Here is a 19,626-nt window from a genome sequence, read left to right on the forward strand (position 1 = left end):
CTAGGAGTTTATGTTGACTCATAAATGTCTTCATCTAGACAATGTGGGGAAGCTATAAAAAAAGGCCAACAAGATGCTTGGATATATTGTGAAAAGTGTCAAATTTAAATCAAGGGAAGTATTGAGATGTTAAAAATTTACAATGCATTAGTAAGACATTATCTAGAATATTGTGTTCAGTTCTGGTGACCTCACTACAAAAAGGATATTGCTGCTCTAGAAAGAGTGCAAAAAAGAGTAACCAGAATTATTCCTGGTTTAAAAGGCGTGCCATATGCAGACAGGCTAAAATAATTGAATCTATTCAGTCTTGAACAAGTAAGACTATGCAGTGATCTGATTCAAGCATTCAAAATTCTAAAAGGTATTGACAATGTCGACCCAGGGGTCTTTTTTGACCTGAAAAAGGAAACAAGGACCAGGGGTCACAAATGGAGATTAGATAAAGGGGAATTCAAAACAGAAAATGGGAGGCACTTTTTTACACAGAGAATTGTGAAGGTCTGGAACCAACTCCCCAGTAATGTTGTTGAAGCTGATACCCTGGGATCCTTCAAGAAGCTGCTTGATGAGATTCTGGGATCAATAAGCTACTAACAACCAAACGAGCATGATGGGCCGAATGGCCTCCTCTCGTTTGTAAACTTTCTTATGTTCTTATGTCCTTACCTCTAAAAAGGAACCACAGAATTGAAGTGAGCACAGCAAGTAGAGTACATGTTAATTTAAGTTCTCTTGTCATGTGTGTGTACATATCATACCCCTTCAAGCTGTAGTCATGGTAACTAAGTATTTATGGCATAATAACAGAATGTCAGGAACTTCAAACACACTGATTTCTAAATAACCTCCTAACATTTCACTATTTGTGTTATAGTGATAATATTATAGATTTCTCTTTTTTTTTAGTCAACATGGGATAACTGCCAAATAATCTAACACAATTGTATAACAAATAAAGATTATATCCCATTGTAAATGTTGACTAAAACACATAGTACTGAGGAGTATGAGAAATCAAGACTTGTTGCTTGCAGGTAGCGTCCTATCTGACCAGCATAGGACTGTACATGGGGAAAAAATCATATCAAACCTGTAAGGGGGATCCAATTCCCAACAGCTGGTAATTTAAAGAAATTACTTGAAAATGATTACATTACCAACAAACTTGAATCTGAAAATGTAGCTGATTTATCTTGAGCCAAAACTGATTTCAACATTTTGCCATTAATAGCTTTTGACAATCGTTTCTGTTTGTTTTATATCACTCACCTGTCAAACGTGTGTAGGGTAAGGTATGGGCCTATGTATCATATCATAACAAACCAGTTTCAATCTTTGACTGTAGCAGTCCATGGAATCCACCACAACCAATGAGCTGGTAGCAAAGATGAAACTACTGGTACTTATCTTTGTCTCCCCCTGGTGGTACTGCTGCAACGTGCAAGGACAAAGGCGGGCCAGCTGGGCGGTGCTGCCCGCTGTCTCGCACGCGTTTCGTGCCCATTTTAGTCAGTCCGTCAGCACAGAGAATATGAGAAGATCACATTGAAATGAAAAGGGCTGCCTTAACCCACATCTTCAACTGTCACAGCTGAGCACTTGCACTTATTGATTAAATTATTTTATGTGTTCAAATTACAAAGAGTACAAGAGACGGGTAAGTGATTTTCTACTGAGGAAAGCTGCATGTTTGCTTATTGCAGTCGGGGAAATAGATTTAGATGGAATAGATGCATACATTGTTGGTAACTCGTGTTTTACATGTATTATTATTGTTGTTGTTGTTGTTGTTGATGTTTAATACCCTCCTTGATTTACCATATCTTTATTCTTGCAGACAGCTGCAGGCTGTTTAGCCAGAGGGACGTCATCTACTAACACTGTTGTATTATTTTTATGGAGTGTAAATTAGGTAAGTGCTTTAACCAATATATAATTATTATAAATAGTGTAACACAATACTATAATAATAATAATAATAATAATAATAATAATAATAATAATAATAATAATAATAATGAAAATGTATAGTTCTGCAGATACTGTACTTGTTTCTCTAGTAGGCTAAATTGTCGTAAACAATACCAGACTATACATTTACCAGAATATTTATAAAACATATTACGGTGTCTCTTAAATGTTTTAAGTGACCGCTGAAGTGATTGCGTTGCGCAAATTCTTCGTGGCCTTTTGTAAATGAATGTATTTAACCCGGTGTGTTGTTACTTACAATGAATATACAGACCATCTTCTAAAACGAGTACAACAGAAAGTAAAGCCAAAAGAACTAAGCTAAAAAACGGAAAGCGACATAAATCTAGTAAGATTACCTCAGCACCTGTGAGACGTTGGCAGTGTAAACTGATGGTGCTCAAAGCAGAGGCTCTTGAGTGACGAGGAAATCACCCGTCTGTACCTTATAAAAAAGCCAAGTGAATTTTGTACTCCACAATTTAAAATTAATTGTGAAAAAAATAAACGTGTTTTTACATTGTGTTGTTTAAAATTCTGTTTTCCAATGTTATTCTCAACATGTATTCATTCAACTGTTAAAAATAAAGACTGCTCGTTCTTCAATTTCTGTCTGTTGTGTCACCAGCGTGTTACAACAAATAATATACACAAACTGTACATACCCTGATAAGGCTGTAATTCTGTTTCGGGCTTGGTGATACTGAGTGCGTTAAGTAAGTGAGCCGCTCCGAGCAGCTCAGTGAATGAACCCGCTTAATGGCACGCTCAGCCCGCTGCCGCTGAGCAGCTGAGAGCGACACAGCGCAGGTTTCATCAGTGACCCGAGTGAGCAGAAAAATTCTCTCCCTGAGCCGCTCAGCTGCTTAACCTAACACACCCAATGATAAATCACTCCAGCTAGCGCACTCGTTAACTATGTCACCAGAAACCCTCGACAGAACGACAGCCTTATTGTGCATTATTATTATTATTATTATTATTATTATTATTATTATTATTATTATTATTATTATTATTATTATTATTTAAGAGATACTAACTAATTTCTTTCACCCGTTGGGCATTTGTTTGCTTTATCTACACTGTTGTACCTGAAGAAAATCTATATATCCTGAATGAAGGAATAAACCCCAAGCAAATAACCAAAATATCTTTACCATAAGAAATAAGATGGCTCAGTACAATGATATTAGAGCTAATAAGGGGTAAATAAATAGATGTAACCTTGGATTATTTCTCTTTCCACAGGCATATTTCAGGATGGCAGCCTCTACAGAAATGATAATAGCCACAAGCTTGTATACATCAATCCCTGAGTTCACCCACAGTGCGGTAGAGGATTGGAGTCCTGAGCACAATGGAACAGTCTGTGAGAACTGGAAGGAGGTTCACCATGTGGTCTTTCATACCGCAAATATCTGTTTTGCCATTGGGCTTATTATTCCAACTACACTAAACCTTCACATGATATTTCTACGCACCATGCTGATGATAGGTAAGTGCAAAAAAGGTATTTGTTCTTTGCCTGTATATACCATTGTGAAATCTGCTTTAAAATAATAGAGTGTGGTTTATGCATGTGATATATTTAGATTACAGTAGTGTATGTAACACATATCATGACATTGTGGTCTCTATCAGACCAGTGTACTGCAGTGAGGGAACATCATTATAAAGAGAACATAGACATGTTGCATTTTTCTAATTTACTCAAAGCCTCCACTAGTATTTTCTATACAAATCAACAGTACGATGGTCACTCTTGAAATCAGGACTTAAAGGATGTGTTGCAGTAAGAATACCTCTTTTAAGAAAGGGCAACAAGACTAAAAGGCTAAAATATGCACACAAACAAATAAATTGGACTATGGAACAATGGTCAAAGGTGCTTTGGACTGTTGATGGATGGACAATGACAACTGTGCCTTCTGCCAGTTCTGTTGTCAATTCAACGCTTGTCGTCTTTCTATTTTTTAAGGATATTATCTTCAAGAATTGCTCATCCTTGTTACAGCTTTTTGGGTCTTCCAGTCCTGGGTTTGTCAATTACAGATGTTGTGTCTCTGTACTTTGTTGATTATGCTTCGGATACCACACCTTGAAAATCGAGTGATGCGAACTATTTCACTCAATGTTTTTCCTTCTTTATGCAAGTCAAGGTTGTTATAATAGTAGAAAACACTAGTGGAGGCTTTGAGTAAATTGTTGATGCTCATAATGCATCAGAGTAGAAAAAATGCAACATGTCTAAGACTTTTGCACAGCAGTGTGTATAAATTCTAGAAACAAAATGTGAATATCCCATTGTCCTGTAACTGTGTTTTCCTTTGTTCCCAACAGGATGCTCTCTTTTCATTGCCTGGGCAACCCTCTACAGATGTGCCTTAGATATTATGATCTGGAACTCAGTGTTCCTTCTTGTCAATGTCATGCATTTGTTCTACCTTGTATACAAAAAGAGACCAGTAAGTACCTACAGCACAGCCATGTGAATTACTTGACAGCAGTATTTTATTGGGGCTGAACTTCGAAAGTGCTAGGTCTTCACCCCTACCTTTAATGTTTTCATTTTATTTACAGATTCAAATTGATAGGGAATTAAGTGCTGTGTACAAAAGAATGTTTGAGCCTCTTCACGTGCCTGCAGACGTGTTCCAAAGGCTGACAGGACAGTTCTGCACCATCCAGACACTTAAAAAGGACCAGACGTATGCTGCAGAGAACAAGACCTCTGTCGACGGCAGACTGAGCGTTCTGCTAAAGGGAAAGTATGCACTGCTACCAACTCAAGTCAAGCACGGAAACAATAAACTAAATACAGTTGCATTTGCTATGTCCATCCACACTCACTCAGACCACCTGTTCTGAGATAAGCTACAGCTAGATTTTAAGAGCATTTTACAACACCAGGTAATGCCTCTGGATTGCATTAAACTCTTATTTTTAATACTGCAATGGTCACAAATGGGTGACACAATCCAGGGTGCTGTAAAAATCCAGCTGTGGCTAGGTTGATCAAAATGACCCCTTAAAAAGGTAGACAAAAACAGGTGATTTTACAGAAGAAATTTGTGTTAAAAAAACAAGGCTGACAAGTTTCAATTAAAATGTAACTGAAAGGAGCTGTTGTTTTTATTTCTGTGCCCTCATAGAATGAAGGTCTCATATCGTGGACATTTTCTTCACAACATTTATTGTAATGCCTTCATAGACTCTCCTGAATTCAGATCAACTCAGATGAACCGTGGTGAAAGATTCCAGGTAACAACATTAGCTGTGTAGAGACATGTAAATATACGATTCTACTAAGTACAAACCTTTCCATTCAGTTTCAAACAAGTTTGTTATTAGAAAACACACAATGCAGTAAGGGTTTTCACACCAGCTTAAAGTGTTTGGACAAGAAACTGGAAGACATTCTTTGTAACATTATTAAGTTGGATAAGTTGACCATATTAGACTAATAATTTAATACTTCTTGATAAGGATACCACGACAATCTAGGGTGTGCCCTTTGAAGACTTATCAATGGAAAACATATGAACCTATATACTGCTTCCATAAGGATGAGTTTAGGACCACTCCTGTTTTGACAAGAAGAGCCTGTACGGTATTTAAAATGTTCTGGAGGGATGCATGATCATTCTTTAATGATTACTGTCAACAATTCACACAGGGTTTTTTGTGCGGACCTTTGCAGTAAAGTCAGATTCCTTTATGTTTTTGTTGTCAAATCTAAAAAGATCATTCTTAACAGTAAAGACTTGCTGACATTGTCTGATGTGTGACGAAACAATGTAGGTTACTGAGATGTTCGCTGTTCAAGATCTGTTTATAAACTGTCTCTGCAGGTCAGCGTCACAGCGGAAGAGAGCTGCAAGTTCTTGTGCTGGTCTCGAGAAAGGCTAACCTATTTTTTGGAGTCTGAACCTTTCTTAAATGAAGTGTTCAGGTATCTTATCGGCAAAGACATTACCAACAAGCTCTACTCATTAAATGATCCCACATTAAGCGATAAGGTTTGTCCTGTATTTCTAAATTAATATATAGCGATTAGGATGCTGTTCAGAGGCACTGCACTTGTGTGACTTAAAATTAACTCTTTATACAGCTGAACATGATGAGAGGGACTTGATATGGAAAAGCTGCACAAACCTGGGTATAGCATGGTATATATACCAACTCTAGGTATAGCGTTTTAATGACATACAGGTCTTATTGACAAAGATTTATTTATCCTTTTTGTTTTGTAAAAATGTGTTTTCGGGAATAAAATAAAGGTTGATATTCACAAAACTGTTTATCTAAGTCTAGATTTATTAGCACCATCTTGTGGTAGAATATTGTAATTGTTATTCTATTTGCTTCTTATTTCCCCTGAAAATTCTGATTGGTTGATGTTAATCACTCTGTATTATCTGTCTAAATGATGCAACAATTAGTTGTTAGCAGTTAGCAAGTTAGTTGTTAAGAATTAATAAACTAAAAAGCACCCCTTGGGAATATTCCTGAGAACCCAGCTGGTCCCAATCATGGAAAAAGTTGGACTGGAGACACCAGCTATGATGTGACAATACAGGTATCATGAACGCAATTGATAGGTACCATATGTTACTTTTAATTCAAGTCTTTAAGTTGATTTTTACAGACAGCCAAAAAGTTGGACCGCCAGCCCAGCCTGTGCTCTCAGCTGTCAATGATGCAGATGAGGAACAGCATGGCCAGCTCCAGTGAAAGTGACGTCGTTCTGAACCAGTTCCTCCGTGGGGGCTCCACGGCCGCTCTGCGTAAGTACAGGCCAGGCTGCAGTTCTCCACTGTTAATGTGTGTCAAGCTGTAGCCCGTGCTTCTGAGCCGAAATAAAACACCAGCATGGCGTGTCATATGCAGCTGTGAAAGAAAATGTTGTTTCAACCTCTATGTCATAGCGAGTTTCCTTCTGTTTTGCTGGCAGTAGACTGCTGTGCACTAGGTGGGGCTTATAAAAGTAAAAGTGGCTGATATAGTCCGTATTAGATATCTGTGGCAGGCAACTAGAACAGGAGAGCAGTACCTTTAAACAGTATCTGAGTGATGGCAATTATAACCACTTAGAATGATAGCAAACATCAGAAAGAGGCAAGGAGTAGTAAAATAATAATGACAATATATATATATATATATATAATTTGAAGCTATTTAGCATTGTATGCTGTAGGCTAACCTTAGTAGAGCTATTCGTGTTTAGTAGCTGTACTAAGGGTAGTATTTCAAACATCACACAGCTCCTATTCTTTCATTTTACAAATAAGAAACAACTTGTGTTTCTGTAATTAAACCTCTCAGGTATTTCTCAGTAGTTCACGCTCCTATGCATGCACCAGCCCACATTGCATGCTTGTTACTTGTCACATTGCACCCGAAAGGGACTCACTGTCCTGATAATGAAGTCTGGCAGAAAAGAGACATTCAAATGCCTGTATCTTATTTTCAGAAGAGATGTTCAAAGTAATTGCTTCCACTATATTAATTAGATTATTACTCTGTTCCATTTCATTATTTCTCCTTAACTTTAGACCATTGGAAGCAACAAGTCTGTTAATAATCTGCATCATTTGTACTCATTTAAACCAGAGAGGTTTAGTACGATTACAATGACTGAATTCAAAGTGGCATTTATATACAGGGTGATTAGAAAGTAAGTTTACCATATCAACGCACCATGCAATACTTTCTAATCACCCTGAAAATTAATCTAAGTGCTGTGATGTATTGTAAATGAAAACGTGTGCAGTTTGTTTTGTTTGTTATTTAGAAATATATCGAAGGTGCTGCACAGTGCTCAGATGGGATAATTCAGTTAGATTGTAAGGTCGATCAAGTTTTTGTCTTTTGGCGTTGGTACCACACTTAGGGGCTCTCCAGTTCTATAGTTTATTAAATGCCAAGCGATACAAACACAGCTGTTTTGGGACCAAGCAGGAAACGGAACGCGTTGTTTGCTGGCATGGTATTGCCCAGGATTATTTGCACTTAAAGAACAAGGTAAAAAAAAAAAAAATGAAATGTTTACTTTGGAAATATTTACTTTAATGAAACTAACAGGGTATATTTGCAGAAATTATCTTGTCTATTGCAACATTCGTGTGTCGATTCCTATGTAGGCCCACTGTATTTTTTTTCCTACTGCGCATCTATTTTTTAATCTTTTAAACAGTATCATCTTTTTAATATTTATTCCGTTTCATAATGCTAAATGAGATTCTGAAGACTGGAGTCGTTTAATGATTCTAAAAAAATGTTTGTTTTCCTATTTTGGTTTGCAGATAACACAAGGCCTTCAACCAAAATGAAGCCTATTGAAGAAAGTGTTGAGGATGATGTCTTTGAACCTGCCATCCAAGTTAAACGATCAGGCCCAAGACAAGAAGCTGGAGGGAGGACCTCAAAGACTGAAGAGGTTTAACCCAATGACAACTACAGCCCCCTAGCTGCAAGAATATCACCACTTTAAATGGCTGTACCTCTTCCCTTCTCCAACTGACACCCAAGAGTGTTTTGAAGTTTATCAGCTTGAAATGATGGAAAACGAATAAGAATCTGTCCTTTTCAGTATGTGTTTGTGTGTTTAGTTATGTATTATTTGTCTGTGTGTGTGTGTGTGTGTGTGTGTGTGTGTGTGTCTTTATGCTTGTACAGGAGAGCGTTGTTCACTCATTCCTGAAATAAACTCACCACTCAATTACCAGTGAATAGCACATTACACCTTTTTGAATCTCTGCCAGCAAGTACACGAGTTCTTACTTCAACTTGTTTTTGGAACAGAAATATATTCTTGTCACCACATTGTAAATCAATGCCATGATAATAGGCAGGTTGTACCGATTTTATTGTACAGAACATAAATACAAGGCTGGACAGCAGGAGTTTAAACCCTTCCCTAAAATGATCACTTCATGCCGGCGCACACTCCTAGGTTAATAAAGAAAGTGTGGGAACAAGCTGTATACTGACAACAGCGAAATGAAAAAAAGACCTGTAAGCAGCTCACAAACCAGTGAATGGAACCCCAGTTGAAGCAGGGCCTGAGAAGACCATCTACCAGGTGCAAGTTCTGAAATTTATTGGGGAAAAGGGAACTGCAAGGACTTTCAAAAGGCCTTCCCTGCACGCCGTAGTTTTGAGAAGAGAACGACGTAGCGGTTCTTTGTGATTAGTCTGGATTTTTCATTCCTCAAAACTAGTCCTGGATTGTGTAGACAAAGATGAGATAGCATTGAGGACCCTTGTCTACTAGGACGTAAAGTGCCCGATACATAATTAATAATACTTTTCTCTGGCCGCCTAACCAGTACCCTGAAACTCTCACCAAAGACAAGAAAACTAGGGATCCTTGCCAAGGTATCATGGAATCAGTAATGTTGAAACTGACGAAAGTTGTAGATTAACATAATGCAGTAAGATTTTTTTTCAGGAATGTACCAACAACCACTCTGTATTTGATTAATTGTAAAACAACTATCATGAGAAAACAAAATAGTGTTTCACAGTGTAAATGATACCAGACCAGTGTGATGATAATGGAGTGCGAAGAGCACATATTGTTTCAGTTTTCACAGAATATCACAATATTCCCTTAATTATTCACAGCAACAACCTGCGTGAAGCAGTTTTTTCACCTATCACTTTGTAAGTGAATGTCACGTTTGATACATTTTGTTCAATAACTGGGGTCTTTTTTTTATGGTATACCTACATGTTGTCATTATTTAGGCAGTTTATACAGATATTCAACTGTATAGATGCAGGATAGATGGCTGTGTAGGTTTTCAAGGAAAGTCATGTTTGACTGCTATGTTAAGAGGAAGGCTTAACCAAATCTAGATATTGTACTCAATCAGAAATGAAGATAACACAGATTTAATGTAAACCAGGTTAGGGACAGCATCTTTTCCCCCTCCAGAGGGCTATGAAATTGAACCGATAAAATGAGTTTTCTGTTCTTGACCTAATTCTCAAATGGGCATAAACCAATAGTAGGCTGCAAAAAACATAATTAGAACTGGGTAAAGGTGTCTTACTGGGGACATAGTGATTGTTTTTTTAATGAACAAAGCACACTTGAATGAAATAATATAATGTCAAAATATTTCAATATAGTATCTTAGAGAATACCAGTTCATTTTCAGGGTTTTACAAAGAGATTTTTTTGTAATATGTTGTGTATGTTTTTGGTGACCTTTGTTCTTCACTTTTTTAGAATTTTTTTTTTTTTTTTTTTTAAACACAAGGTGCCTTTATCAGATCTGAGCTATGTTTTAGGCCACTGGCAAGTTTTGTATACAAAAAGCACAACATTACATGTTCAACACAAATAAAAAATATTATCAAATACTGTTTCAATATGCTTTAATATTCATAAAACTGGACACAGCAAAACATGTTTGCATTTTGTTGTCATGTGAAAGTTTTAGTGTTAAAAACACAGACACATGTACAGTATCACATTTATAAACAGACTCTCAGGTTTAATTTCAAAGCACATCCAATAAAACAATGAAGTGTCGTAGCCGTCTGCTGTTATAATTGTGTCTTCACCCACAGCCAAGCAAGTTTAAACACCATTCCCCCCTAAATCTCACAAGCAGGGTGAAAATACATCAATACAGGACCAAACACTGAATAGTGCTACATTTACAATACTAAAAGAAACATCATAAATTCAGTGGCACACGTTTGCACTTGAACTTAATGTTCGTCATTAAATGCATTATGTTTCTTTTAGTATTTCCATAAGGGTGTAACTGCAGCTGCCCCTCTCAGGGAGTGCACTAGAAATGCAGCAGCCTAGTTCGTTGTTACTTCAGCTGACTTTGTTCACTCTTGTGCAGGAAGTTTGAATAAAAGCATCTGACCGCAAGGTGCTGCTCTTTCTAGAAGTCTTGTTGGGGGGAGTACCAGGGGCAGTTGTGTCACTAGGAAATGTTAAGGTTTGCCAGTGATTCTGACTGAGCATTTTCAAGTTATGAATACAAAATAAATGATATCTAATCAACACATTCAATTATTATTTTTTTTTTTACAAAACAGCCAATAAGGAATAGAGAAATTTGCTGAAAAAAAAAGGACGCCATATCTTCAAAAAGGGCCAAAAAAGACAGATTAACTCAATTTGTTTTAATGATACGGAAACAGCAGTTTGTACCATCAAGGGCGGTTAAAAGACACCTATGACCTGCTATTATTATTATTATTATTAATTTCTTAGCAGACACCCTTATCCAGGGCGACTTACAAATTGTTACAAGATATCACATTATTTTTTACATACAATTACCCATTTATACAGTTGGGTTTTTACTAGAGCAATCAAGGTAAAGTACCTTGCTCAAGGGTACAGCAGCAGTGTCCTCCACCTGGAATTGAACCCACAACCCTCCGGTCTAGAGTCCAGAGCCCTAACCACTACTCCACACTGCTGCCCTTATTAATAAGGATAGCTGGCAAATGATTTGGGATTACTTGCATGCCAGTTTATTTTATCCAGATGTAGCTTTACCACCATTATCCAACATACACATGTACACAACACACACCCCAGCAGACCCAAACCTGGATGATTTAAAGAGTATTAATGTTTGTCTTTAGTTTATAAAGTTATGAAGCAGTCTGGTGCACAGTCAGAATGCTGGCCTAATCAACTTCCAAACAAATTAACTCACAGGGCCTTGTAATCACTCTGCTAACAATGCAACTGGCTTTGTAGACCTCTTGCTTCACAAAGAAAATAGGCGCATGGAGTGCATTTCTGGGAGAACAAAAAGACAGACCAGTTTGTAAAATGCCAGTATAATAGTTTTTATTTCAATCAAGAAATCTTTTAAGACCTCATAAAATCCATGATTCACAGAAATAAAAAGGCAATTTAAAATGAGGTTAGAAAATAAGTGATATGCAAAAAGTAATCAGTGCTTTAGTCCAGCGTTGAGGCACCAATCAGGATGAGCTGTCATTTTATTCTTAACATACAAGTAAAATCACTGAAGGAAAAAACAAATCAACATAGTGAGGCATGTTAAAGTAACCAAAATTACAGCATACATCAGGGTTTCCTTTGGTCTCCAGTATCAGCACTATTCACTGGTTTAATAGTTTAATGTTGCCTTTCAAACAGTATGTGTTTAAAATCATTATGTTTTAATCCATGAGGTAGCCTTCACTTTATATAGGAATTTACATTCCTGAATGCAAGTAGTGGTAATATGTTTTATATTTTTTTTCACTCTCAATGCAAAAGTTCAGTAGTTATTTTGAGTAGCAATGTATTGTTCACACCATGGCAAAAAACATTTTATTCCATGTTAAAAGTAATACATTGAATGTAAACAACTCATTTGAGGGAGGCTGTTCAGTCATGTGTGTATGCAAAGTAATGCCAAGTGATGATAATGGATTGAGAATTCCGATAAAACTACATAATAAAACATTCAAAAATGAGGTATCTTAAAATATTCATTAAAAAAAAGAAAATACAGGATCTCTTGCTAATAAATGCCACATGTAAGCACATTTCTTTAACAAATATCTTCATATGACTAATGTTGGAAAATGGGTGGCATCACTTGACACAAATTACAAAAATAAAAATAAAAATGGCCTCTCCATGCAAAAAACAAAACTGCTTAAAAGAAAGCACAACATGATTTCCCAATACATCTAGGACCAGAAATATGAAAACAAAATCACCAATATTCTCTATTCAACAGAATCTTGTTTCAACTGTAGCCTGTGGACTGAAATAAATCAATTATAGCTCTGCCAAACACACTCCTAACACCACATTATGAATGTTATTACCCTGCCGTGTGGCACTATTCAATGAAACCGACATAGGCGTAAACAAAGTATTTCAACAATGGATTTTACAACTGATCAGTTTTTAATGCAATCACTTACATTTTTGTATTTATTGTACTTTGACCTGAAGTCAGGCGCATATCTTCAGCTCTTGTTACCAGATGGTAATTCAATGTGCACAGCAAGCAGTGTCAGTATTGTTCTGAACTGTTAACAGCAATACAAAAGGAAACCCAATTCACTAGATAGCCTAAACACACACTTTGCTGACCTAGCCCGAGTTATGTTTCCATGGAAAAGGACAAACGGGCAACTCAAAAGCTGCTCCCGAGTTCAGAGCAAAAAAGCACACTAAGAAGCAGAGTGCGGTCTATCAATAAATGAATTAAATCCAATACAAACTCCTCGAAAATGATCAAACATCATACAAACACAGTATAAACTAACAGGAAAAATTAAATTGAAAAAAAAAAATTAAACATTCAAGAAATTATTTTACAGGCTATGTGGTCCAGTGGTTAAAGAAAAGGGCTTGTAACCAGGAGGTCCCCGGTTCAAATCGCACCTCAGCGACTGACTCATTGTGTGACCCTGAGCAAGTCACTTAACCTCCTTGTGCTCCGTCTTTCGGGTGAGACGTAATTGTAAGTGACTCTGCAGCTGATGCATAGTTCACACACCCTAGTCTCTGTAAGTCGCCTTGGATAAAGGCGTCTGCTAAATAAACAAATAAGAAGAATAAAATACCAGGCCAAAATGTAATTACATGTCACCATTCGACAGGGAAAAATACAGCCACTGTTCTTTTGATTAGATTCACCCAGCCCTGGATCATATCAATCCAACTGTCTGGTGTTCAGAGTGTTTTTTTTTTTGTTTTTTTAATTGTGGAGGCGTACCATACTTCAACCCTGTCGTAACTGATAATGAAACACAAATAATGCAACGCCACATCTAATGTGACCCAACAGCAGGGATAGAAATAAACCATCCCAATTCTAAAGGAATTCGAGTCAGTCCAGGTTTTACTAGTTTAGTCACTGCGTTCTTAATTTATATAGCACTCAACAATTAATAGTTAAAACTATATAAAAAAAAAAGTATACAAACATTTTGACTAGTGCCTACTTCAGTGCAAAGCCTTTTTCTACTTGATAATTCACATTGAGAGCATTTTGAAAATATGAAGGGTAAAAGGTTGACACGCAATCTGTAGCCCAGTTAAAAAGCACAAGATTGATCTCTAAGTAGAACTTGGTGAATACCTTGCAATCTGTCACATGGATTCATGATTTAAAACATTTGGACAGATAGACTGCTTATTTTGAAACACTGAATCTTAAACACAGGAGAGGATGTACTAGATGAGAGAGCCACCTGTTGGACTGGAGCAGCATGGCGGTACAGTACAGAAAGGATGAGGTAGGCTTTGCTATCAAAACAGAAAACTGTCATTTAAAAAAATAAACGCATAAAATCCTTGCTGATGCAAACGTCATGTAAAATAGAACCCTGATGTTCACAAAGCATTCAGTACAATATAACTAGTTTTTTTTTTTTTTTTTTTGTTAAATATGTAATACAATACAAAAAAGTCATCTGATTATCATAAATGTAGGACTATGTATAACTCAGAGGTAGTTACTAATCAGTACATAACTTAGATAATAAAATTGTGTTTGTTCAGAGTACACCAAAAACAGGTCTGCGGGCTATTCTGTAAAGAAATAAACTTTCTTGGTATATTCCCTGAGCAAAGTTCTTTCTCCTAAGATGTTACTTGAAAATGTAAATATCATACAAAAATGTAAAAGCAATATTCACATAGCGATTCATTTTGGTATGTGCTGTTAGTAACTTTTACAGTGCATTTGTAGATTGAGCATAGTGCACCATAAGATCCACATTTTAAAATATGTTCTGTAAATATCTCAGTGCAGAACTTCAATTGTTTGCTTGTCTCTGTTAGTTTGTCTTGGCTAACCAGGGAATTCCAATTCAATTTGTTCAGACTTTATTCAATAAAGCCAAGAAACTTTGGTTTAGAATTTCAAAACGACTTGCACCTACATTGATTTATTGTTTGAGATAGATAGATAGATAGATAGATAGATAGATAGATAGATAGATAGATAGATAGATAGAGATAGATAGATAGATATAAAAATCATTGTCACTTTGATGTCAAGACACATTAAATAAAGCAACAATCCTCATACAGTGTCACTTCTATAGGTACAATTTCACATTCAATATCGTCAAAGCAGAGGAAAGTTCATTTTGTACAGCATATTGATATCATCTGTACACACGGCTCAGCTTCTTTAGTGAATGCTTTTGAAGAATTCAAGTGTAGTCATACGTGACTTGTGCCATATTTACTTAGGCAACACCTCTTGATCTGTTGTCAACAGAAGCAGCAGTAAATATGAACACACGAAAGACTATTTGGCCGCACCTAATTCATTTCGAGTGCATTTACACAAAACAGTAACACAATTTTTCATAAAAGGTCCATTAAAAGGAAACTATGAAAATATACTTTAAAAACAAGTACCAGTTTGTTTGATAGGTTCAGCATTAGTACATTGCCTCAAACTATATATAATATATATATTTTTGCAAGCATTAAATTATATTGGGTTACTAACTTTTATACAAATGTAGCCAACTGATCTATAGCAAAACATAACCCTTTGCTGTTATCCATGCAATAAAAAAGGGGGGTTCTTTTTATAACCAGTCTCATCTTTTATGATTATCACTTTTGGTAAAGTTCCTCTTTGGATTAAAGAAACAGGAGACTGTGTAATAGATTAACATGCACCTAATTCAATTAGGCACTCTAATCAAAAGCACAAACGCGGGCCATTTGAAGCCTCCGCTGGGGGGTAGCCCTCCTTTACTGCTGCCTTTGCATTTACAACAGTAACAGGTTCTGGATGGCAGTAGGAACAACACATTGAAGCAACACGTATACTACGTTTTCACAGATATCAGTTTGTTCTAAAATAGCCAGTAAAACAGGCACACAAAATAAAATTAATTTAGAAAAGGACAAGAAAGAAATGCTGAAGGCAGTGTCAGCACTTTAAATACAATATATTACCTAGATTGGGTCAAACACTGCCATAGTATTTGCATCAGAAGAATGTTTCCCCCCAGCAGGTGTGTTCTTAAGGTTTTCCTTGGTATCTTGTTTCCTGGGGTATCGACTATCCTTTGGTTTCTGGCTAGTAACAGTTTTTTTTTTTTTAGTTTTGAAGTTGCTCTTCCAACAAAAGTTGATTTCCTTATCCATAAGGCAAATGATTGAACAAGTCTGAACATGTTTGGAATGGAAAGCGCATAAAGATGGCGTGTTACATTGCAATTAAAATGTTATTTTTTTTGTTTTTTTTAATGCCGGTACAGTTTAAAGCCACCCATGAAATGTGCACTTTGGACCACAATCTGAGTAGGATTGGTTAAGGTTAAATAATAATAATAATAATAATAATAATAATAATAATAATAATAATAATATTCACAGTTTTTAAGCCAGTAGTTTAAAAAGTAGAGCTGCTTTGAGTGAAATCACTTCCCGTCCTTTTACAAGTATGAGGTAGATGCTGTATCCAAAAGATGGATAAAGCTTGATAAACTTTAATAAAGCTTCATTCAAGTCTTTTTCCTTTTCTGGACAGAAGGCCCTTTCTTGCTGGGGTCTTCCGGGGATGCAGAAGACTTGCTTGAGGAAACTTCTTGGGGAGAACGGCCTGACTGCTCCACCGTCTCAGGCCTGCCCTCCGGAGCTTGCTGTGGGACCGAGAAGGTCCCTTCTCTCAGGGAGGAAGAGGTAGAAGGTTGCAGTTCTGCTTCCAGTGTTTCCCGAGAACCAGTGGCCAGCTGTGGTGTTCTGTGAGGACAGTTTGCCACCATGTGCATGATGCTTTGACAGTAATGGCACTTCTTTGGCTGAGGTGGTAGGTTACATTCCTTAGCATGGTGATCCAGGCCACCACAGTTGTAGCATCTATTAGGAGAACAAGAAAATATATATCAGGATATATATTTAAATCTAAATTATGGCAGCCCCATAGAGGCACCATAACATTGTATTTAACTTGATGGCAAAAAATATATATATTATGACTACATTTATAATATATATATATATATATATATATATATATATATAAAAAAGAAAATCTCAGGATTTTTGGTATCACCAACAGATGCTTATGTACAACACGAATGTGTGTTTTTAATGATTTTATTTAATACCACACATTTCCATTAGATGGCACCAAAGCCCCAGAAGTGTCACAGTACCGTGCATCTGTCCATTCAAAATGAAGATTATATGAAACTTTGTCCTAGTTAAAGTTCATCTGCACAGATAGTGTGTTCTACATATGTTTCCATTTTTGTGCTAAAACCTGTAAAGTCCAAGTCCAAATATCTCATATATTGGGGAGTTTTAGACCTAGGCATGTATTACAAGACCTGTCATGCAGTTTGCTGCACAAGCTGGTAATTAATTTAATTTCAGAACTGAAATTCAGTTCTAAATAAAATAGATTTTAAAGCATCATAACCAACATCAGAAACCACAAACTCAATTTCATCCACAAGCCGACGGAATGTTCCAAAAAAAAAAAAAAAAAAAAAAAAAAGCCGAGTGAAACAAATAAAATTACTCAATAAATGTACTTCACTGGCTTCAACACTAAAAGGGCAAGAATAAAATGCTCAAATGTAAATGTAACACGCCCAAAACAGCTTCAGTTTTTGTGAATTTTCCGCAACAATATTTTTAGGACCACAAAACTGCTGTAAATATAAGGAAAAAGACAAAAACTCAGGTCAGAGACCTTAACCAGCCAGCCGAGGAAAGGTAGAATACAAAAGTCAAAATACTGAATCTTAAAATGTGTAAGTAGCATCTGGGTTCACATTTTCCTACAGAAAACTGTAGCCTCAATATGAGGTTATATTTAAAAAAAACGAATTCTCTAACAAAACCAATATTTTTGACCAAATCATTTATGCTGCATGCTGGATTTATGGACAAATCAGTCACAATGTTATGCACGGCTATCCAATTTAGTGAACCACTGCACCCCACCAATCTGCTGGCAAGTCTCCTTATGGTTCCCCCCCTATATTTATATATATATATTATATATATATATATATATATATATATATATATATATATATAAAAACTAAATAAATAAAAAGCAGATGTTTGGATGGATGACATTGTCAGAGCCATCAGATAAATCAACCTGTACTTAAATTAAAATGTAAATTGTGTTTGTTTCTACCCAAAATTTGAATTACAAATAAATCTGCCTCTGGGGGGGGAAAAAAGTCAAGCAATAATACATAAACAGATGTCATCTTTGAGAGGCAGAAGTGTGTTTCTTAAAGCAGCAGCCTGTGGGATAGCATGTTACTGATAGTATCACAATTTCAATGGGTTACCATTCTCTTTCCCTGTGCCCTACATTCATATATACACACACACACACACACACACACACACACACACATATATATATATACACACACACACACACACACACACACCCATCATTCATTTATTTTAGGATAAACATGCAAAATAAGGGCATTTCAAATTGGGGAGAAAAATCTGAAAAATAGGTGATTCCAAATTTAAAAAAACACATGCAAAACACACTCCGGGGCAGCTGCCTCAGTGAACTGTGCTCACAAATGCGGCTCTTGAGGACGTCTCTAACAACAGGGTGGCTTTAAATGCGAGTGTGAGTGTGCTTTAGCTCAAGGGGGAGGGGTGATATTTATTCTGTTGTTCTGACTATTTATTCATTTCATGTCAATCACCTCCACCAGCAGCAAAGAGCATACCCCTCCCCAATTCCAAAATGCTTTTATTCTCAGGGGATTGAAACCAAAATGGAAATGGTCAACAACCTCCGAGCATACAAGCAATAGCACCTGGTCCACTTGTGCATGCTCAGATCGCCTGTTACTTTCAACCCTTCAGTCTGGATGCGTGCTGCCCTGTCCCCTTCTGAACTGAAATATGCAGAATTTTACTGCCACATATTCATATTCCTGGTTTTAAAAACCTTTTGACATGAGCACATTTTTGTTAAATATATTTAAACTAATAAATAAATAAAAATAAAAAAATCAGCAGTTTACAAATAACCTTGATATACACAACATTAATCTATATGGCATATATTTAAATTACTAAATCTAGCCAAGTAAATAGTTTTTTTGTTATTGTTTTTTTTTTTAAATAATAGTTTGACACTTTTTTATATATATATATATATTATATATATATATATATATATATATATATATATATATATAAAAACTGCATAAAATGGGTTTTCTTGAACTCAAAACTTTTTTTGGTACATTTAGAATGACTAATTAATGGTGTTCGTTTGTTCCTCCTAATTAACCAAAAGCCAACACAAAGGAACGAGGCCTTCATTCTACTGGGGCCTCATATGTTTTCAAGGTATTGTAGCATGCAATGGCTCAGGAGATGACAAAATAACTACTGTGCACAGAAATACTAAAAGCAAATTAGAAAGCTACTGCATGAATTGGAAAAGGTTGTTATTTGTACCCAGCTACATACCAAGATGTTGTAATAGGATGTGTTTTTAGGAAACATGCAGCCAGGGACAGTTCATTTACCAAATTAAATATAACCAAAATATATAATTTTTAGAGTGTGTTTGAGTATATTAAAATGTGCCTGAGTGTGCATATGTTTAACCAGAAAATCCTGTTGATTATCACACTTTTGAGGTCTTTTAA

At 36.2% G+C, this 19,626-nt stretch overlaps 2 protein-coding genes across 5 annotated transcripts in view; one reads left to right on the plus strand and one right to left on the minus strand.

Moving 5' to 3' along the window:
• The first annotated feature begins 1,492 nt into the window (after positions 1 to 1,492).
• On the plus strand, positions 1,493 to 10,348 carry bves (blood vessel epicardial substance). The gene is made up of 9 exons (XM_034003684.3): positions 1,493 to 1,660; positions 1,841 to 1,915; positions 3,226 to 3,472; positions 4,318 to 4,442; positions 4,558 to 4,745; positions 5,130 to 5,238; positions 5,829 to 5,996; positions 6,626 to 6,764; positions 8,283 to 10,348. Exons 3-9 carry the CDS (start codon positions 3,238 to 3,240, stop codon positions 8,420 to 8,422), a joined length of 1,104 nt encoding a protein of 367 aa, XP_033859575.3. The 5' UTR covers positions 1,493 to 1,660; positions 1,841 to 1,915; positions 3,226 to 3,237; the 3' UTR covers positions 8,423 to 10,348.
• Positions 10,349 to 13,272: 2,924 nt separating this feature from the next.
• The window catches only part of LOC117402382 (protein lin-28 homolog B-like), a 52,502-nt gene continuing 46,148 nt past the window's right edge, over positions 13,273 to 19,626 (minus strand). For all 4 annotated transcript variants that reach the window (XM_059024625.1, XM_059024626.1, XM_034003462.3 and 1 more), the window contains one exon: positions 13,273 to 16,828. In XM_059024625.1, coding sequence (XP_058880608.1) covers positions 16,474 to 16,828 — 355 coding nt within the window. In that variant the 3' untranslated portion in view covers positions 13,273 to 16,473. The remainder of the gene's footprint in view (positions 16,829 to 19,626) is intronic.

Source organism: Acipenser ruthenus, chromosome 5 (genome assembly GCF_902713425.1).
Source record: "Acipenser ruthenus chromosome 5, fAciRut3.2 maternal haplotype, whole genome shotgun sequence".
NCBI lineage: Eukaryota > Metazoa > Chordata > Actinopteri > Acipenseriformes > Acipenseridae > Acipenser > Acipenser ruthenus.

Excerpts from the sequence above, each read along its gene's own strand:
- bves (XM_034003684.3), top strand. The coding sequence starts at position 3,238 with ATGGCAGCCTCTACAGAAATGATAATAGCCACAAGCTTGTATACATCA. Across the intron at positions 4,746-5,129 it reads AGCGTTCTGCTAAAGGGAAA|AATGAAGGTCTCATATCGTG; the intron begins GTATGCACTGCT and ends GTGCCCTCATAG. Across the intron at positions 5,239-5,828 it reads ACCGTGGTGAAAGATTCCAG|GTCAGCGTCACAGCGGAAGA; the intron begins GTAACAACATTA and ends CTGTCTCTGCAG.